Below are 19,373 nucleotides of genomic sequence, written 5' to 3' on the forward strand. Positions count from 1 at the left end.
AGAGGGGTGTACAGGTGAGGGATGCACAGGTGAGAGATGCGGAGATGTTTTGCTCCAGACCCCAACCCAAAGGCACCAGGACACATCCCTTGCTCAGGGGACACGGTCACCACAGCAGCACAACGGGCCTGTCCCCCGCCCTGACCAGGGAGTCCCCTCTGCCTCAGCCCTTGTCCTCTGCCCTGTGTCCCACCCAGCCCCTGCCAGGACCAGCACCCAGAGCTTCCCGGGGATCTGACCCAGCTCCCCCAGCTCTTCCCGGGGTCTGACCCTGCTCGATCCCCATCCCCAGCCCTTCCCGGGGGTCTGACCCTGCTGCATCCCCATCCCCATCCCCAGCTCTTCCGGGGTCTGACCCTGCTCGATCCCCATCCCCAGCCCTTCCCGGGGGTCTGACCCTGCCGGATCCCCATCCCCAGCCCTTCCCGGGGGTCTGACCCTGCCCGATCCCCATCCCTAGCACTGCCCGAGGGTTTGACCCTATCCCGGTCCCCATTCCCAGCCCTGTCCGGTCCCCATCCCCAGCCCTGTCCAGGGGTCTGACCCTGTCCCGGTCCCCATTCCCATCCCTTCCCGGGGGTCTGATCCTGTCCGGTCCCCGTTCCCAGCCCTGTCCCGTCCCCGTCCCCAGCCCTGTCCGGTCCGCATCCCCAGCCCTGTCCAGGGGTCTGACCCTGTCCCGGTCCCCATTCCCATCCCTTCCCGGGGGTCTGATCCTGTCCGGTCCCCGTTCCCAGCCCTGTCCCGTCCCTGTCCCCAGCCCTTTCCGGGGTCTGAGCCGGGTCCCCCTCAGTCCCCAGGCGGTGCCACCCCCGCCGCGGGGGGGGGGACTCGGTGGCCGCGGCGATGAGGGGGAGCGCGGGGCTGGCCACGCGCAGCCAATCGGCGCCCTCAGCGCCTGGTCCGATCTCCGCGGAGCTCTCCGATTGGCCGCCTCCCTCCCCTCGCCTCACGCCTCGGCCAATGGGGTCGGAGGGGCGTGGCGCGGGCGGCGAGCGCGCGAGCGGCGGGCGCGGCATGGCGGGGTCCCATAAGGGCGCGCGGCCGTGATGGAGCGGGAGCGGGTGGTGGGCGTCATGTCGGCGCTGTGGTCGGTGGGCGCGGGGCTGCTGCTCCTGCTGCTCTGGGTGCGGCACCGCGGGCTGGAGGCCGTGCTGGTGCACCACCGCTGGGTCTTCGTCTGCTTCTTCCTCCTGCCGCTCTCCATCCTCTTCGACATCTACTACCAGCTGCGCGCATGGGCCGTGTGGCGCCTCCACAGCGCCCCGCGGCAGCACGCCCAGCGCGTCCGGCACATCCAGGAGCAGGTGAGGCTTGGCCGGACCTCGGGACCCCGAGGGTACCGCGGCTTTGCGAGGGAACAGCGTGTCCTTGTCCCGCTCTCGGTCCTTCCCCCCACCCCGCCATTCCGCACCCGGGGCAAAGTCCAGCCGGAGCGGGGAAATGCAAGGGGATAAACACCAGCGGGGCTTTCAGCCTCCTGCAGGCTTCTTGTCCTGCTGGAACTCCTGTGGAACTCCCACCCTGCGGCTGCTGGTGTGCTGTGAGCCGGGCTGGGCACGCAGCAGGCTCAGGGACACACGTGTGTGCAACATGGGAACACATCAGTGTCTGAACCGCAGGCTCAGGAGCGTGTTCTGCTTCCCCTCACACCCTGCTGCTCGGCACCGCCAGCTCCAGGAGCTGCTTCGTGGCCAGATTAAACTTTTCCTCCACCCAGAAATGCAGATGTGTGTAGTGATTCTGTGCTCTCTGGTGTTTGTGGTAATTCTGTCACGTCCGCTTCTGTTTCCTGCCTTGTCTCACATCACGGATGCAGATGGATGTTCGTGTGCATGGAATTATTCTCGGAGGGGTTGGGGTTGTTGGCTGGGGTTTTTTTACCAGCTGTAGTAGCAACTCAGCTTTGAAGAAAATGCAGTTGTTTGTTCTCTGGGTGTTAACCACTGTGGCTTTGTAGAATTCATCTGGCTTACACATTTTCCTTCCCAACTTTTTGTAGAATCCTAGGAGGCTTTGGGTTGGAAGGGACCTTAAAAATCGTCTCGTTCCAACCCCACCTGCCTTGGACAGGGGCATCTTCCACCAGACCAGGTTGCTAAGGTTGATTCCACTAAACCTGGTCCTTTGGAGGCTCAGACCACTTTTTGTGTGTTTTGGATTAGAACTAAAATTATAACAGCAATAATACCTCCCTTAGAGAGGGTTTTTTAAACTCTGTTAGTGTCTTGTTATCCTTCTGAATCCTTCCCCCAAAAGAAAACCCCAGAGCTACAAGATACTAGAAGTGTGTCCTCTACATAACTCTACCACTCTGGTCATACTTTATTTAGGAGTTGAGAGGTCTGCAGAGAGGCTTCCAAAGCATCCCTGCTGTGACAGTTGTTGCCCTTGCAGGTGCGGGAATGGAAGAAGGAAGGCAGCAGGAGGTACATGTGCACGGGCCGGCCCGGCTGGCTGACGGTGTCACTCCGTGTGGGCAAGTACAAGAAGACTCACAAGAACATCATGATCAATTTAATGGATGTTTTGGAAGTAGACAGTGAAAGACAGGTAACAAATCCCACCACAAAGCGTTTACTCTAATGGATTTTATACTTTTCTTCACAATACTCGGAGCTGAAGGGATTAGATTCCACAAAGAGTGAAATTTTGTGGCACATTTCAAGGGTTTGCAACGTGGGCTTGGATCGTTCCATCTGAAAAACCCAGCATATGGAATTGCTTGGCTTTTATGTGCTGAAGTCTAAAAGACCAGATTGATTTATGGGTTTGGGTACTAAGCAACAAGATGTTGAGGCAGAGGAGGAATCACTAAACAGTTCCCACTATTTTTAGCAGCTCTCTTAGGAAAGTGAGTCTCTGAGTTCTGATAACAGATGGAGGTGTATCCAGTTAGCCACATTTTGGCATCATTAATGCTGAACTCTTTAATTTGTATTTGTTGAGAACTTGGGGGTGGGTTTTGTTTTATTTTGGTTTTTTTGCTTTTTAGGTTGTTCGTGTGGAGCCTTTGGTGTCCATGGGCCAGCTGACTGCATACCTGAATCCCATGGGCTGGACTATTCCTGTGGTACCAGAGCTTGATGATCTCACAGTAGGTAAGGATTGCTGATGACAAGAGACTCACTGATTTTGCTGCACTTCCATTAGGGTTTTTTAATTGCATTGTTTTAAAGGTTCTAGAAATAGTCTGTTGAGCCTTATGTTCTTTGTGGTATTTATGTTATAAGCACTTTTTTTTTTTAATAGTCTTAAAAGAGCTTTTAAAGTGGAGGTTTGCTCTCATAAATCACCCACATTTTGGAGTGTGTTTCATTTGATTTGTTGTGTGCTCTCTTGATAAGGTGGCCTGATCATGGGAACTGGCATTGAGTCTTCATCCCATATCTATGGACTTTTTCAGCACACCTGTGTGGCCTATGAACTTGTTCTTGCTGATGGAAGCCTTGTGAGATGTTCACCAGTAAGACAAAATGTTACTTTGCTATCATTTACAATGTCATTGACAGTTATTGGTGTGGATATATGATTTAGTATGACATACATACTTTTTGCAGACTGAAAACTCAGACCTATTTTATGCAGTGCCTTGGTCTTGTGGTACTCTGGGTTTCCTGGTTGCAGCAGAAATAAAAATGGTTCCTGCCAAGAAATATGTCAAAATACATTATGAGCCAGTAAGAGGACTGCAGAAGATTTGTGAGAAGTTCACTGAAGAGTCTAAGAAAAAGGAGAATAGTTTTGTGGAAGGACTTATGTATTCCTTGGATGAAGCAGTCATCATGACAGGAGTCTTGACTGATGAAGCTGAGCAAAGCAAGGTAACTAAAGGGAAGTTACTGACAATTAAAAAAATACTCCCAAAGTCTAACTGAAGCTGTACTACTCTTAACATAGGATTAAAATTTGGATCAGTCCATCAGAATATTTTAATTCCTACTATGACAGAGTCTGTTTTCTAAATCTCTTTTATTGGTGAGAACTGACCCACTGATTTCATTGTTCTGAGGAGGAGGAAGAGGAGAAGGATAGACTCATAGACTGAACAATGCTGCTTTGAACTGCAGTTATTCAGAGTAACTCTCTTCCTAGCAAGCTTTTAATGTTGTTAATATCAATAAAAACACATCAGGGGCTTGCACAGGAGGGTCATGCTAAGTGTTCATGCAACCCTCCACCTGAATGTTTCCTCTCTGCCATGTGAGATTTTGGATTAATGATGGGGTTAGAGATTGGCATTTTAGGAATTCAGTTCTGTCACATTCTTGGGTTCTTAAATAGCTTGTCAATGGAAGCCTTACTTTAACCTTAATGGCAAGGAAGCTAAGAAGGAGCCTTGCAAGTGGAGTGAAGGCTCCCTAGATGCCTTGTGACAGTCTTATCCAGAGGATATAACACACATTCCTCCCAGGAAAGGAATTTGGGGACATACTCTGTTGACTAGCAAGGTGTAACTGTTACCTGATGAATCCTTGTTTTCTTGTAGATAAACAGAATTGGCAACTACTACAAGCCATGGTTCTTTAAGCATGTGGAGAAGTATTTGAAAGCTGACAGGACTGGAGTGGAGTACATTCCTTCCAGACATTATTACCACAGACATACTCGCAGTATCTTCTGGGAGCTCCAAGTAAGACCAGTTCCAAAATTCAAATGTATCTGCAGGAAAGTACCCTGCCCCTTCATAGTGTAGGTACAATCTACCTTCTTCCCCTTGGCAGCAACTTCTGTTTTTAATGACAGAAAAAAATGGCAAAGTTTATGGCAAAATTACAAGTTCTGCATCTGAGTGCAGCAAATCCAAAGACAATTCTTGACATATAAGGTGTTGTATCAGAAACTCCTAATTTTTGGTTTAGTGCTTTTCTGAATTTAGGTCTTAAGTATGTATTTCAGCATTAAATCACTACTGAGTGATTTCCAAATTCAGATGGTGGAAGAAAACATGAATGTGAAATTCTGCCTGAAAAACTGCCCCACCTAAAGTAATGATGTGTAATCAGGTCATTACTTAGAATTTCATAAATGTGTTTATTGTCGTGTGTAGTTACACAAAACTTGATTTGACATTCTGAAATATTCCTGTTACTACATTTTGAATCTCTGGAGTGAGGTACCAGATCCTTTCAGCTCCTGCAGAAGGTAAACAGCAGTGGGCTGTGCGGGTGGTAATTAAAATTTTACAGCTTTAAAATGCTATTGAGAAATTTAGCTATTCTTGCAAAACTTCTGTAAAGTTAGCTCCTTTTGCACTCCTCCCTTGGCTGTTGCAAGATAATAGCCTGTTGCTCTCTTTATTTTCTGAAATTATTTGGGGCTGGGTATGTTGTGAGTCATACAACTGCAAATCAGTGGTAACCAGAGGAGGCTTGGGGCAAGGCTCTGTAGCCAAGTGCAGCCCAGGCCCTAATTTGCTAATTTGTGTTTTAGTACTTCAGCAAAGTATCACCAATTAAATTTATTGAAAATCTGGCTTAATATTGCCCTGAGGGCTCTGAAGTGTTCTTTTGGTCCACTTACACATTCTTCAGTCAGACTCTTTTTTTCTTTCCTCTTTGAAGGATATCATTCCTTTCGGCAATAACCCCGTGTTCCGTTACCTGTTTGGCTGGATGGTCCCCCCAAAAATCTCTCTGCTGAAGCTCACCCAAGGAGAAGCCATTAGGAAGCTGTATGAGCAGCACCACGTTGTGCAGGACATGCTGGTGCCAATAAAGAGCCTTGAAAAATCAATCCAGACCTTCCACGTTGACCTTAATGTAAGAACACATCTCCTTAGAACTCAGCAAATCTTGGGTTGTTTGTGATAAGGACTGTGACTGCTGATGTTAAGACATAATATCCTGCTTGTGCAAAAGGTCATTATTGTGTCCTGGGGAGTGCTGTGCTTTGTGAGCCCATGATGCAAGGCTGCAGCAGAAATAAACACAGCTTTCTGAAAAAGAGAAACATTAAAGAAAAGATTCAAGCTTTGGTAGAAGCTGACACTTCTAAAAGATTTTATCACTTACTAAAATTTGAACTTCACCTAAAATGATTGCTGGTCTCACCAAGCACCAACTGTGGAGCTTAATTTCCCTTTCTTGCTTTTATTTCTGAATTTATTTTAGCTAGTGTAGAATTTCAGTTTTGATAATTTCAGTTTTGGACTGACCTGGAAAAGAAAACACTTCTTCTTTTTTTTTTTTTTTTTTTTTTTTTTTTTTTTTGCTCAGAATGTTTATTCAATTGTTGCTTTGAGATCAGGGGTGGTTTATTTGTGGGTGGTTTTGGATTTTTTTTTTCCCTTTTAATTTCAAATGTTTAAGGGGAGGAGATGTAATTCTAGGAGGACATTTTCAATCTGTTTGTGTTATGCTCATTAGAAAGTATAGTTAAAAACAACACCAGGACACCTGAGAAGGAAAAGCTGAAAGCAAAAGTTTCAGTCTAAGATTGGGAAAAAGTTCTCTTAACTCTTTATTTTGCCACATTCGTGAAAGATCTTAAAGGATGATTGTGTTAAAAAATAAGTGATAAAGTGTTTTGCTGCCCCTGCAGGTGTACCCTATTTGGTTGTGTCCTTTCATATTGCCCAACAATCCTGGTATGGTCCATCCCAAAGGAAATGAAGCTGAACTCTATGTGGATATAGGAGCTTATGGAGAGCCCAAAAGCAAACAGTTTGAAGCCAGGGCTTCAATGAGGCAGATGGAAAAGTTTGTAAGAAGTGTGCACGGGTAAGGACCCCACTCCTCAGAACAGTGATAATGTCACATATAATTCACACCCATGTGGTTTAGTCACAGTTATTTATCCCACAGAACTTTTAATATTAAATACTGCATTAATTTAACAACCACAATAATTGAAAACTAATTTAAATTTTTAATTTTGGTGAGTTTCAAATATGATTTCACTTTATTATTTGATTGCAAAACCAACCAAACCAAAGGACACACTGGCTGAAGTTCTCACGGTGTAGTTGGAAGCTGGGTGACTTCAGATCACCTTTCAGCTCCAGGCCGCTCTGGGAGCAGAGTCTGCTGCTACGAAATACATCCTTGGAATATTCATTCCAAGGAATGATTCATTCAGGAATCTCCAAAGTTTGGACAGCTTCCCTGGCTGCCCTTGGGACTGTTCTCCCTGCAGTCCTTGCAGCATCACGGAGCAGCTCTGCCCCGTCCTTGCACCAGGATGTCCTTGCCCAGGGGGGCCAGCCTTGGCTGTCCCTGCAGTCAGTCTCTGTGTGCTGGTGGCTCTTCCCTCCCTCAAAACTTGTGCTCCAGAGCTTCCTTTTCCCTGCCTGGGTTCTGGTTGCACAGGACCACAGTGGGCGTGAGGCATGTGCCCACCATCTGTCACGGACTCGAGCCAGCCGAATTTGCTGGAGCGGTGTCAGTGGAGAAGCAGCCACAGGCTGGTTTCTCAGGAACAAAAAGCAACTAACATGGTATTTTTACACCATCAGTCTAATTTATCCCCATTTCTATTTTGACCTACTTCTCAGTCTAACAGTGATCATGTCCCATGTGGCTAAGCAATAATGGCAAGGCTGCTTCGAGATGATTTGGGGACTGCAAATGACTTCAAGCTGCAAGAAGTGATTTGCCAAAGAACAAAGCAACCCAAAGTGAATTTTAAGCTTTTTTTTTCATTAACTTGAAATTAAGATTTTAATTTAAAGCTCTTTACTGACAAAGTTGTGTCTGTTTTCTACCTGTCACTGAGAAATGAACAATGAATAAATGCTTAATCTTCCAGTTTCATAATCACACAAAACAATAGAGCTTCTATGTTAGGTTGTGTTTTGCTGCTGTACTCTGGTGGAAGCTGCAGCTTAGAGAGCACACTGTGGGAGTGAGGAAGAGTCCACAGCTGAAGAAGGATTTAATTTCTAAATGAACTTTTGTTACACCATGCTTTGTTTACACTACGAATTTATCTTCTTGGCCTGTCTCATTTTGCCTTCTTAGTTCTGTTCTTAATGTCCAGAGAAATGAAAAAGTCAAAGGATGTATTGTTAGATCTGTCTTGAATGGATATTGTAATGCAGGCAAATATGAGATTCTATGACTGTACCTACATGGATCCCAAGAAAATAGGCAGAAAAAAAATACTAAATCCACAAATTGGCTGAGTGTACCAACATAATCCATGTGAGCTGTTTTATTTGCTTGTTTTTAAAAAGCATTGTTGATGGTTTTGTTTGTTAAGTTTTTGCTATTCATAACTGAATTTTTTTTAATGTTCTATATCAAATCTTGTGGCTCAATTAACACTGAATCTCTGTCTCTTCTCTTTCCCTTCTCTCCAGTTTCCAGATGCTGTATGCAGATTGTTACATGACCCGTGAGGAGTTCTGGGATATGTTTGATGGCTCGCTGTACCACAGGCTGAGGGAGGAGATGAATTGCAAGGATGCCTTTCCAGAAGTGTATGACAAAATCTGCAAAGCTGCAAGGCACTGAGCCTGGCTGAGCTCACCAAGCAATCAGGGAAAGAGGAATTTACCTATAGCTAGTCAGTATATCCTTTAAAAAAAAAAAGCTTTATTGCTCTCCAAATAAGCTCATTCTTATTGATGTTTAAAGGTATGAATTCCTGCTTTACACATTTATGTTTAGTATTTCTTCGTATGTTTTAAAACCAGTTTTCCAAACTCAGAGTGATTGTTTTTAAGAAATCTGAAGTGCTAGCCTTTGTATCTAATGTAGTGACATAGGTGAGTTCACCTATTTCCAGGCAGAAGCAAAATAATGGGAATGGATGAAGACACTGGAGTTACACCAGCTATATTTAACATGACTTCTGAAAAACAGGAGGGAGGGCTCAGAAATAGGTGCCAAAGCTGAACGCATTGTCCAATTAATCATGTTGTTAAAAACATTTGCCTCCAGTCAGTGTCCTGGAGCAGCTCTGCAGTGGCTCATCCCCACTCCATCCTCCTCCAGCTGCTTGATGGTGGTGCTGGGCTGCTCTCCTTGTCCTGCAGGGCAGCTGAGCTCCCCAGGCCTGGCTTCTGCTGGAAAACTGAGCACTGAGGTGTGAAGAAGATGCTTTTTACTTGTGCCTATCAGATTTGTACTGATTTTGATTATGAAGTGTGAATGGATGTAGGTTTTTTTAGGTGTTTTGTAGTTGGCCAACAGTGCATTGGTTTTTTTTTTGCCCCAAAGTATCAATGTTCTGGCTTTGTAGACCACTGAAAAAAAAAATTGCTGCTATTTCATATAGCCAAATTTTAATTTCTTTGTGGGTCAGTTTGTTTGGGTTTCTTTTGGGTTTGTGTTTTTTGGGGTTGTTTGGTTGTGGCTTAATTTTAGTGCCTTATAAGTACTCAGTTGGAGGAAGATATGGCTCATCTCAGATTGTTCTGCCCTGGCCTGTGGGAGAAGGAAGTCAAGGCTGCATTTTTAGGAGGTTTGTTAAAGCAAGTGGCTGTGGATAAGAACTCTTGATGTGAACCTTGATACACACAGGCTTTGGTTCTGACTTGAGTGACATTTTTGCTTTTCATTTTAGCTGGGTTAGGTTGATAGGCTTTGTAAAAGGACTGTTTCAGTCACCTGGAGAGGGAATAACAGCAAGTACTGTTAGTTCCCTCTTCTGCTGCTCGCAGGTGAAAATGGCACAGTCGTGGACTTGATACACTTGAGTGTAGAAGTGTGGAGATGTTTTGACCCTGTAGCCAGAATCAGGGTTCCAATCCAAGCCTGTGTCTTGTCCAAGCAGTACTGAAAATTGTCACTTGAAACCTTACTGAGCCTGATGGAAAATAAAGTGATTTTCTTGAGGGTTGTGTAGGGGGTAACACGGAGAACTTCTCAAACAGTTACCGGTGGGAGGTGTAATTTTATTATGCGTGCTAAACCAATGATTTTATTTATTGATAGATGGATGTTTAAGGTCCAGATGAAACCAATGATAAAGCAGTAGCAGGAATAAGCTTGGGCTGTAACTCAGTGATGCAAGTAAGGTGCCCCCTCAAATCCTGCACAGGGGCAGCATTCCATGGGGAGACACAGCCAGTGCAGAGTATCCTCAGTGCTGCCCAGGCCCTGGAGCTGTGTCAGTGATCCAGGAGTGCCTGCCACGCCTCCTGGCTGCACCAGGGGTACACAGGAAGGCAAGTGTTGATTCTCAGGGTGTGACCTGCCTTCCTGCCCCCACGAGGGAATTGTCCCTGGGGTGAAGCTACAATTAGCCCAGTGCTTGTATAGCCTGCACAGAGCAAGAATGGTTTGGTTAGCTTTGAAAGGGCAATGTTACAACAGCTAGAGGATATGCAAATACTTCTACTTAGGCTGTGTTCCACTTATGTACTGATGATCTTTAGGTATGCACTGTGTTTGTTTTTTCACTCCTTAATTTATTGGCAAACTTTGTATGCTGTGATGGGGTACTGCATTGTATCAGTCACACACATGCACACAAACCATTGCTGTTGCTCTTGGTTTTTGGTTGTATGGGCTGTTGAAAATAAAGCTCTGGCCGGCGTACTGTTCCAAGGGGTGTCTTTTAATGAGTGCTTGCTTGCTTTTCAGCAGCTGTTTATCATTTCTCTCTGCTTCTTGTGTTGTTCCACATGGCCAGTGATTACTGAGAAAGTCTGGCTGAGACACCCAGGGCATTGTGAGGGAGGTGTTGCTTGTAGGAATGTCTTTGAAGTCTGTGAACCTTCACTTATCTTTTCCCCAAGACACACCTGCAATAAAAGAAATACCTCATAGCTGAGCCTTTAACCCTTCACTTATGCCCCACTAGCTCCAGACAGCTTCATGCTGCCAATTGTCCCGATTTTTTACACACACCACTTCCTTCTTTCTCCGTGACATTTTGTCTGAGGAGGACAAACTCCCATTTTGCATTTAGGTGCTACCCATTGACAATGGGTAATTACTTCATTCTTCTCATTTCATGCTAATAAATCTAATCCCTGCCTTGAATGAGCAGCCAACAGTGAGAGTCAAGACTCGGTGCACTCTGCAGCCTGAGGAGTTTTACACCCACCTCTTCTGTCTCCTTGCTAAACGTCTTCATGCAGCTCTGTAGGCTCAGTGGGAGGTGCTCCTGCCCCTCCCTGCTCACAGCTGGTACACCTTCTGCCCGGGTGTAGGTTGCTCTTTTCCCAGGGAGGAAGCCAGGCTGCCAAGTGCCTCAGCCCTGCTGAAGCTGCAGTTCAGGTGCCAAAGCCCTTCCGTGCTGGCCTGGGCTCAGGCTGCATTGCACAACCCTCCTTTGTTGCCCCAGCAGTGTTTCTCTCCCTCACCCACATCACTGCTCAGGCATTTCCCTTCAGAGCCCTCCTCCTTTGGAACAATAGCCAGGATTTCCTTAAATCGCTGCAGTTTTACCTGTGTTCCATTATCTTCCCCCCACCAAATGATAATTACAGATTAATTAGCAAACTTAATCAGCCATACTAACGTGTAATTACACCTAGATTTAATTATTCCAGTCTGGTCTAAACACTTGTACAAGACCTGATAAACTTAACTCTAGGAGAACAACATGTTCCCAGTACATTTTTATGGCCAGCTTTTGTTGCTGCTGACATTTTCTGCTCATCTCACTTTCTCCACTGCCTCCAGGTTTTCATTCCCTGCTCATCTTTGCTATGGTAACACTTTTTCAGACCCGCTTTTCTGTGGAGTTGTGGTGGACCTGGGGCTACTCAGATGTGGCAACACCACCCAGAACAGGTATGTGCAACTCCTCTGGGTGGTAGCAGAGTTTGGAAGGATGTGTTTAACCCTGAGTGAGCTGTGTGTGCCATCACACCTTCCTTGGGAGGATGTGCGGGATCTGCATCCTCTTCTCATGTAAGCAATTTCTCTAAAGTCCCAGCTGAAAATAGTTAATTACTGCTCAATTGCAGTGTCATTGCCCCCCTCCTTTAAGTCTCTGTGTTCAGCCAGGCAGAGAGAGGACAGGGAATCCTCTCTCATGCTTCCTGTCATCCCTATCTATCCTAGGGAAATTCCAGCAGTTTGTCTCTCTTGTCCTTTGCTCCTGGGCTTCCCCAGCTCCCATCCTGTGAACTGCAGGCTCCTGGCTGCTCCTGAGGTTCCCCCAGTTTGAGAAAGCCCCAGAGGAGCAGGCTGAGTGTGCCAGCACCAGACCCACTCACCTCAGCAAGTGATCCAACAACAGTGGCACATCTTAACCAAAGGGAGCCCACACTGCAGGAGAGGGAGGAGGACACAGTACCCAGGAGAGCCTCCCAGTCTCCTCCAGGAGCAGCTCTGGCCACAGCAGGCCATGAAGAGCTGATTATCCCTGCAGGCTTGAGCTCAGTCCCCTCCTGCCAGCTGCAGAGAAGGGCAGCAGTGTCACAACCTCCCCACTCAAGTGTAATCTGAACGTTCCCCACCAATTACCAAGATGTCTTGACCTCTTTCAAGCTGCCTGTTCCTCACTCAGCTGGATAAAGGAGAGAAGCCATGTGGATTCCTGCTGATCATCCCTAGCCAAGGTGGACTATTTCAGACTAAACCCTTCCCTGTCTGCTTTGAGCCCTTTAGGCTTTGTTCTGGTTCTCCATGGGGAAGCTGCCAAGATGAATGCAGCTCCAGGAATGGGTACTGAGGGAAGGGCTCCTACCTGCACTGGCTCTGCAATGTGCTGCTGATGCTGCTAGAGGAAAAACTGGCTTTTAAGCAGCAGAGTATGACTTTTTTTGAGGATAGAAGGAGCTCCTGGCACCTAAAAGGACTCGAACCCAGCTGCCCTCATCCATGAAGTGCATCCGCTTGCTTGCAGGTGAAACAGAGCAAAACTAATGGGAAGGGTTGTCCAAGCATCCCTTGAAAAGGGCAAAGGCCTGAGGATGCAGGCAGAGGCAGTGTGGGCACTGCTGAGCTCCTGCCAGGCTCACCTGCCTGTGGGCAGCGTGTGCTCCCTGCTGTCTCACCATGATATTTTGTGGAAAATCCCTTCACCAGGATTTATTCTCCTGGCAAGAGGAGAAGCCTCAGCTTCTCCATGTTTTGCTCCTCTGGAATGTGATTTGAAGAATTCTTTACCCAGCATGTGAATTGTTTTTAATTAATGGCCAATCTCAGCCAGCTGTGTCAGACTTTGAGTCTGTCTCACGGGTTTTTATTTTTCATTCTTGTCTAGCCTTCTGATGTCTCTTTTCTCTTTCTTTAGTATAGTTTTAGTATATAATTTTCTTATAATATAATGTCATAATATAATAAATCAGCCTTCTGAGAACTGGGAATCAATTCTCATCGCTCACCTCATCCTGGGACCCACAACACCACAACACCACAACACTGCTGGGTGCTCAGCACATCCTGTGCTTCCACCCCAGGCTGCTCCCAGCTGGAGCTGGGTGTGCTGGACCATCCTGTGCAAGGAGCTGCTTCCCAGCAGGCACAGACAGTCTGGGAGGTGAGAAGAGCAACCCCAGTAAGTCCAGCTGCCCCTACACATCCAGGTCTCCCCTGGCTGCCCATGTCCCCAGGACTGCCTGCAGGCACACACTGACAGCTCTGGTCCCCAAGGGGATGGTGGCAGCCCTTGCCATGGCAACCATCACCGTGGCACCCAGCATCTCCATTCCCCAGGGAATGTCCCCTCCCCTGTGCAGGCAGGGCTGGAAAACAGCAGGGAAAAAACAAAGTGTTGTCTGCTCAGGGGGAGCTGTGGAAAGCACCCAAGGGTTACCCCACAGGGAGCCCCTGCACCTGGGGTAGCTGCCAGGCTGCAGGGGCTGTGCAGTAATTTTATATTCCCCAAGGGGCAAATCAAAGGCAGGACCTGTAACCACCACTCCACTGGGCATAAAAACATTGTCCAGCAGTTATAGTAACATCACTGGAGGGGATCAAATCGGTGAGCCAAGGGTGTGAGCCAGCACTGTGGGGGCACAGGCCCTACAAGCTGTGTAAGAGCCTGTCCACAGGCAGATGGGATGTGCCACCCCCCTGTGCCCACCCCAAGCCCAAACTGCAAATCCTCTGCAGGATGGAGAGAGGTTTGACCACTGAATGACTTGGCCTCTCACCTGCCCTGACTTCTCTTCCCTAGCTCTGCCCTGGTGCTTCCTGGGGATGCTGCTGGAAAGGGAAGAACCATTTTCCACCAGCCCAGTGGCTACTCTCACACTGACCCCTTGATCTCTTTGGTGCTGTGCCAGGCACTGATTCAAGACAGCTGCTAGTTCCTGCTTGGTCTCTCATTTATCTTCTCCCCATCCTCAGCATTTTCCCTCCCGGAAATCCCTCGGGGCAAGGAGTGAGGCCCCAGACAGGAGCTGAGCCCCTCCTGTGCAGGGCACGCCCCTCCCAGGCCACTCTTTTGGCCCCAGTGCCATAAATCAGCCCCAGCAAAGCAGCAGGGGAGCAGTTTGGTGAAAGGCTGCAGGGACAGCAGTACCTTTATTAGGTTCTCCCAGCACAGCTGGAAAAAATAAGGAGCCCAGACAGGCTTTCAGGCACATAACCCCTGGGCTGAGCCCCGCACTCAGTCCTGTCTGCTGATTTAATAAGAGATCAGCTTTCCCCACAGACCACATCTCCTGTGCAGCCTTAAACCCTCCTGGTTAAAACACTGCCCTGGAGAATCAATCCAAGATGGTTTTGTCCCTTTGATCAGTACAGCAGGTAATAAGTCACCGATGGAAATGTGTTTCACTTCTCTGGCTCCAGCAATAGAAATGGAGACAACCCCTCTGTCCTGGTGAAAATCTCACAGTGCCTGGGGAGATGGACAAAGGGGTCTGCAGTGTGGCTCTGGAGGTCCCCATGGACACACAGCAGCACCTGGGTGTCCAAGGTGTGAGCACATTCCCTTCCCACAGGATCCATCCTGATCTCCAGCCTCACAGACAGCCACAGCGTTTGCAGTGCCTAACTGTGGTGACAAACATGGAGGTGATTCTGTCAGTGATTGCCTGACAGAACCAGGGCAGGCTGGTCTGGGAGCTGCCACGGAACCTGGGCCAGATCCCAGCACGGAGCTGCTGAGGGACTGCCACAGGTCCCTCTGGGCATACAGGGTGTTGAGTCACCTGGCAGAACTGGCTCAACTCTTTAATGACTTTAATGCTTCTAGATAACCCGGAGCATCAAAGATGTGTCCTTTAGTTCCTTGCTTTTGCTCATTTCCAGCCCTCTGTAAACATGGGGATTTCACATTATAAAAGTATTGTCAAGATTTCTTCAAATCCCATTTTTAAAATAAGGATTCATTCTTATTTCCCTCTATTTAAAAAGGATTATTTAACTCTTCTTTGAAGTGCTGTCTCCTACTCCAGTGGAGTACTTTACTTTCAGGGACCCCTTTTGTCCTGTCCTGGCTCTCTTTGCTCTTTTTTTACTGTTACACGAGGGTGGGCATTGTGCAAGAACTGTTCCTGCTGGACAGAACTCCTGGGCCAAGCCGTGGAGTTTGACCTGGGTGATGCCATTCCCAAAGTGCAGCTCCTCAGGGACAAATAGGAAACATTTGGCATTGAGTGCTTTGAGCAGGTCATTGCCCTGGTGTGAAAAATGCGTATTTTGCGTAATTTGGCTTTTCACAAATATTAAAATGAATATTATATGTGTTCTGTTAGAAAGTTATGCTGCATTATTTTTTAAGTAGTGTGTTAAATATAGTTTAGGTTATAACAATGTTAAAATATGCTATGTAAGATACTTTTTTCTTAAAGAAAGGACTTGCAGCGAGATAGCCACAGGACATCTAAATCTTTCAGAGAAAGAGAATTTATTGCTCTCTTATCAGAAGAAACAAACTTCTTCCTGCCTCACTCAGACCTGAAGACACCATCAGGGTTAAGAGGAAGAAGCTGACACTGACCAGACAGAATCCTGTATTTGAATGGAATTTATGCATCATGTATGAGGTGTATGAATACACAACAGGCTGTTGTTTTTAAGGGTTAATTCTCTGTTAACGTGTGTCCTTTTTCGGGCTTATTTTGCCCAGAAAAAGGTACCCGGACTGTCCATAACTCTTTGTTTCTATTGTCTCATATTGTCCTAATCCAAACTGTCCAAATTATTATTACGCTAATTGTATTGCTATTTTTATAACCATTTAATTACCATTAAACTTTTAAACTTTTAAAAACGAGTGATTGGCGTTTTTCACACCCCAGGACCAGCGGGGGCGGATGGAGCTGGCAAAGCGCTCTCTGAGGGGATGAACGCCACTTCTTCCAAGGGCAGGACGGACAAATGGCCACTGTCCCTCAGAGCCGATGGGACGGCAGCGAGTTCCACAGCAGCAGCCTCTCCCAAGAACCGGCACGTCCTCGGCTTTCCAAGCCTTGGAAAGGTGCCCTAATTATGAAGGGACGCCCAAATCCTGACGGCGCCGGTCCTGTGTGGGCCCTGTCCCCCTCACGCTGCAGCCGCTCCTCCCGCCGGCAGGGGGCACCCGCCGCGCCCGCCGGAACCATAGAGAGCGGCGCGCGCCGCCCAGCTCTCCCCGCGCGCGTGTGTCCGCCCACGTGACAGGGAGGGGCTCCCCATTGGCCGCGCCGGCGGGGCCGGGCGCGCGCCCCCCGCGGCTGTAAGTGCGCGCGCGGGCGTGCGTGTGCACGTGTGCGAGTGAGTGTGCACGTCTGTGAGTGTGTGTACAGGTGTGTGCGCTCAGGTGTGTGTGCGTGTGCAAGTTTGTGAGTTCTCAGGTGTGCGAGTGCGCACGTGTGCGAGTGTGCACGTGTGTCAGTGCTCAGGTGTGTGTGTGCGTGCTCAGGTGTTCCCCCGCGGCATCCCCACCTGTCCGTGCCCATACCCGTATACCCCGGAGGTGTTCGCTCCCGCGTGTGCAGCCAGGTGTGTGTGTGCAGGTGTGCCTGTGCCGTGTCTGTGTACCTGTGTGACCCGGAAAGCGCGCAGGGCTGTGTGAGCGCTGTGCAGCGCTCGGCTGTGACGGGGCACCTGTCTGTGCACACCTGGGTGTGCGTGCCCAGGTGTGCCCGTGCAGCATTCCCGTGTCCGTGTATTGACCTGTGCATCCCGCAGAGCGTTCACCTGTGCACCCAGGTGTGTGTGGGTCCGTGCGAGCTCTGGTGTCCCTGTGCCGGTGGCTGCAGCCCCTGACCCCGCTGTGTCCCGTCTCCCTCCGCAGCCCTCTCGGTGCCGCCATGGAGGCCTTGCTGAGGAGCTGCCGAGTCCCGGCGCTGGGTGCCCGTCACGGCGGGGCCAGGGCCCGGCACAGCGGCGGCACCGCGGGCAGGGCCCGGCGCCTGCTGCTCTCGCAGCTCTTCCAGCCGCTGGCGCTGCCCGCGGGCGGCCAGGCGGGCTCCGAGGGCCGGCCCGGGGAGCCCAGCTGCCGCAGCCAGCGGCTGATGCTGCAGGCAGGGCTCATCCACCCCACCAGCCCCGGCTGCTACTGCTACCTGCCGCCCACCGTGCGCGCCATGGAGAAGCTGATCAAGCTGATGGACCAGGAGATGCAGGCCGTGGGCGGGCAGAAGCTGAACCTGCCCAGCCTGTGCTCAGCGGAGCTGTGGCGCGCCAGCGGCCGCTGGGACCAGATGGGGCCGGAGCTGTTCCGGCTGCTGGATCGGCACAAGCACGGCTACTGCCTGGGCCCCACGCACGAAGAGCTGGTGACGGCGCTGGTGGCCTCGCAGAGCGGCCTGTCCTACAAGCAGCTCCCGCTGCGCCTCTACCAGGTCACCAGGAAGTTCCGTGACGAGCCCAAGCCCCGCTTCGGCCTGCTGCGCAGCCGGGAGTTCTACATGAAGGACATGTACACCTTCGACAGCTCCGAGCAGGCGGCCCGGCACACCTACGAGCAGGTGTGCGCCGCCTACTGCAGCCTCTTCACCCGCCTGGGGCTGCCCTTCGTCAAGGTGCGGGCGGCCACGGGCAGCATCGGCGGCAGCACGTCCCACGAGTTCCAGCTGCCGGCGGACATCGGCGAGGACAGGCTGCTGCTGTGCCCTCAGGGACACTTCGCGGCCAACGTGGAGACGCTAAATGGGGAGCAAACCTCGTGCCCCGAGTGCGGGGAGAAGCTCAGCGAGACCAAAGGCATCGAGGTGGGGCACACGTTTTACCTGGGCACCAAGTACTCCTCGGTCGCCAACGCCGTGTTCTCCTCGGCCGAGAACAAGCCACAGCTGGCGGAAATGGGCTGCTATGGCCTGGGCGTCACCCGCATCCTGGCGGCCTCCATCGAGGTCCTCTCCACTGAGGACAGCATCCGCTGGCCCAGCCTCATCGCGCCCTACCAGCTCTGCTTCATCCCCCCCAAGAGGGGCAGCAGGGAGGAGGAGGAGGGAGCGGCGCTGCTGGAGCAGGTGTACGATGAGCTGGCCCAGGCGCTGCCCCAGCTCGCCGGTGACGCAGTGCTGGACGACCGGAGCCAGCTGACCATCGGCAAGAGGCTGAAGGATGCCCAGAGGCTGGGCTACCCCTACGTGGTGGTGGCTGGGAAGAGGGTCTGCGAGGACCCCCCGGTCTTTGAGGTTTGGGATCAGAATGCCGGCGAGGTTTTGTTCCTTACCAAAGAAGGAGTCATAGAGCTGCTGAGTAAAGTGCAAGTCCCTTAAATGACTCCTCTCTGAATCCGTCATGTCTGCTGCAGTGAGTTCATCTGAGCAGCCCTGGCAATGGCTCTGGGTGAGCAGAGGCAAATCCAGCTCATGTCAAAGCCAGCCATGGTGTCCTGTAGGTGTGCCAGGTGCTGAGGTTGAGCTGGAATCAGCACACATCCCACCACAGGGCTGGGGACGTTCCTCCCTCTGGGTACAGGTCCCTGGAAGTTGCTTTTTCCAGCACTTGTAGCCTCATGTGGCTGTGGGAGCACTGGCAGGGGCATCCCTTCACTGCCTGGCAGGGACAGACTGGCCATGGCCTCTGTCAGGAGCACAGGACAGCCAAAACTGCACAGGGGGACAGGAGGGCTCCCCTCACTGCCATGTTCTCAGCATGAAGGATTGTAAGAGAGACAAAGGAAGGTGACTTTCCTCTGTTTGCATCTCTTTGGGAACACCTAGGGCCCATGAAGGTGGAAGATTGCCGTGGCAGGGCTCCTGCAAGGAACTGCTTGGTGCCATCCCAGCAGCACTGATGGGACAGGGAGCTGCTTGGAGGGGTCACCTCACCCTGTGCCACAGCTCCTCAGTCTGAGATCTAGAGATCATGAGCAACACTGTAATAAAATCACTGAATCAAAAGGCCTTTAAGATCATTGAGTCCAGCCATTAACCTGAGCTGCCAAGGCCACCACTAACCCGTGTCCCCAGGTGCCATACCCACCGCCCCTTAAATCTCTCCAGGGATGGTGACTCCATCGCTTCCCTGAGCTGTTCCAATGCTTCACAACCTGTCTGATAAAGAGCTTTTTCCTAATATCCCTGCTGGGCGGGCGGGGGGGGGAGGGGGTGGGTCGAAAGCAGTGGGGTTGGGGCTGAT

At 49.9% G+C, this 19,373-nt stretch overlaps 2 protein-coding genes across 2 annotated transcripts; both read left to right on the plus strand.

The window, feature by feature from the left end:
* The first annotated feature begins 998 nt into the window (after positions 1-998).
* On the plus strand, positions 999-10,496 carry DHCR24 (24-dehydrocholesterol reductase). The gene is made up of 9 exons (XM_066555513.1): positions 999-1,307; positions 2,398-2,553; positions 2,996-3,101; positions 3,348-3,466; positions 3,561-3,824; positions 4,490-4,633; positions 5,565-5,762; positions 6,544-6,722; positions 8,303-10,496. The coding sequence occupies exons 1-9, from the start codon at positions 1,050-1,052 to the stop codon at positions 8,454-8,456; spliced, it is 1,578 nt and encodes a 525-aa protein (XP_066411610.1). The 5' UTR covers positions 999-1,049; the 3' UTR covers positions 8,457-10,496.
* Positions 10,497-16,586: 6,090 nt separating this feature from the next.
* PARS2 (prolyl-tRNA synthetase 2, mitochondrial) lies at positions 16,587-19,146 on the plus strand. Its single transcript, XM_066555514.1, has one exon. The coding sequence runs from the start codon at positions 17,093-17,095 to the stop codon at positions 18,506-18,508; it is 1,416 nt and encodes a 471-aa protein (XP_066411611.1). The 5' UTR covers positions 16,587-17,092; the 3' UTR covers positions 18,509-19,146.
* The last annotated feature ends 227 nt before the right edge of the window (positions 19,147-19,373 follow it).

The sequence above is a fragment of the Molothrus aeneus genome, chromosome 9 (genome assembly GCF_037042795.1).
Source record: "Molothrus aeneus isolate 106 chromosome 9, BPBGC_Maene_1.0, whole genome shotgun sequence".
Lineage (NCBI taxonomy): Eukaryota > Metazoa > Chordata > Aves > Passeriformes > Icteridae > Molothrus > Molothrus aeneus.

Excerpts from the sequence above, each read along its gene's own strand:
- PARS2 (XM_066555514.1), top strand. The coding sequence starts at position 17,093 with ATGGAGGCCTTGCTGAGGAGCTGCCGAGTCCCGGCGCTGGGTGCCCGT.
- DHCR24 (XM_066555513.1), top strand. The coding sequence starts at position 1,050 with ATGGAGCGGGAGCGGGTGGTGGGCGTCATGTCGGCGCTGTGGTCGGTG. Across the intron at positions 1,308-2,397 it reads TCCGGCACATCCAGGAGCAG|GTGCGGGAATGGAAGAAGGA; the intron begins GTGAGGCTTGGC and ends TTGCCCTTGCAG. Across the intron at positions 4,634-5,564 it reads GTATCTTCTGGGAGCTCCAA|GATATCATTCCTTTCGGCAA; the intron begins GTAAGACCAGTT and ends TCCTCTTTGAAG.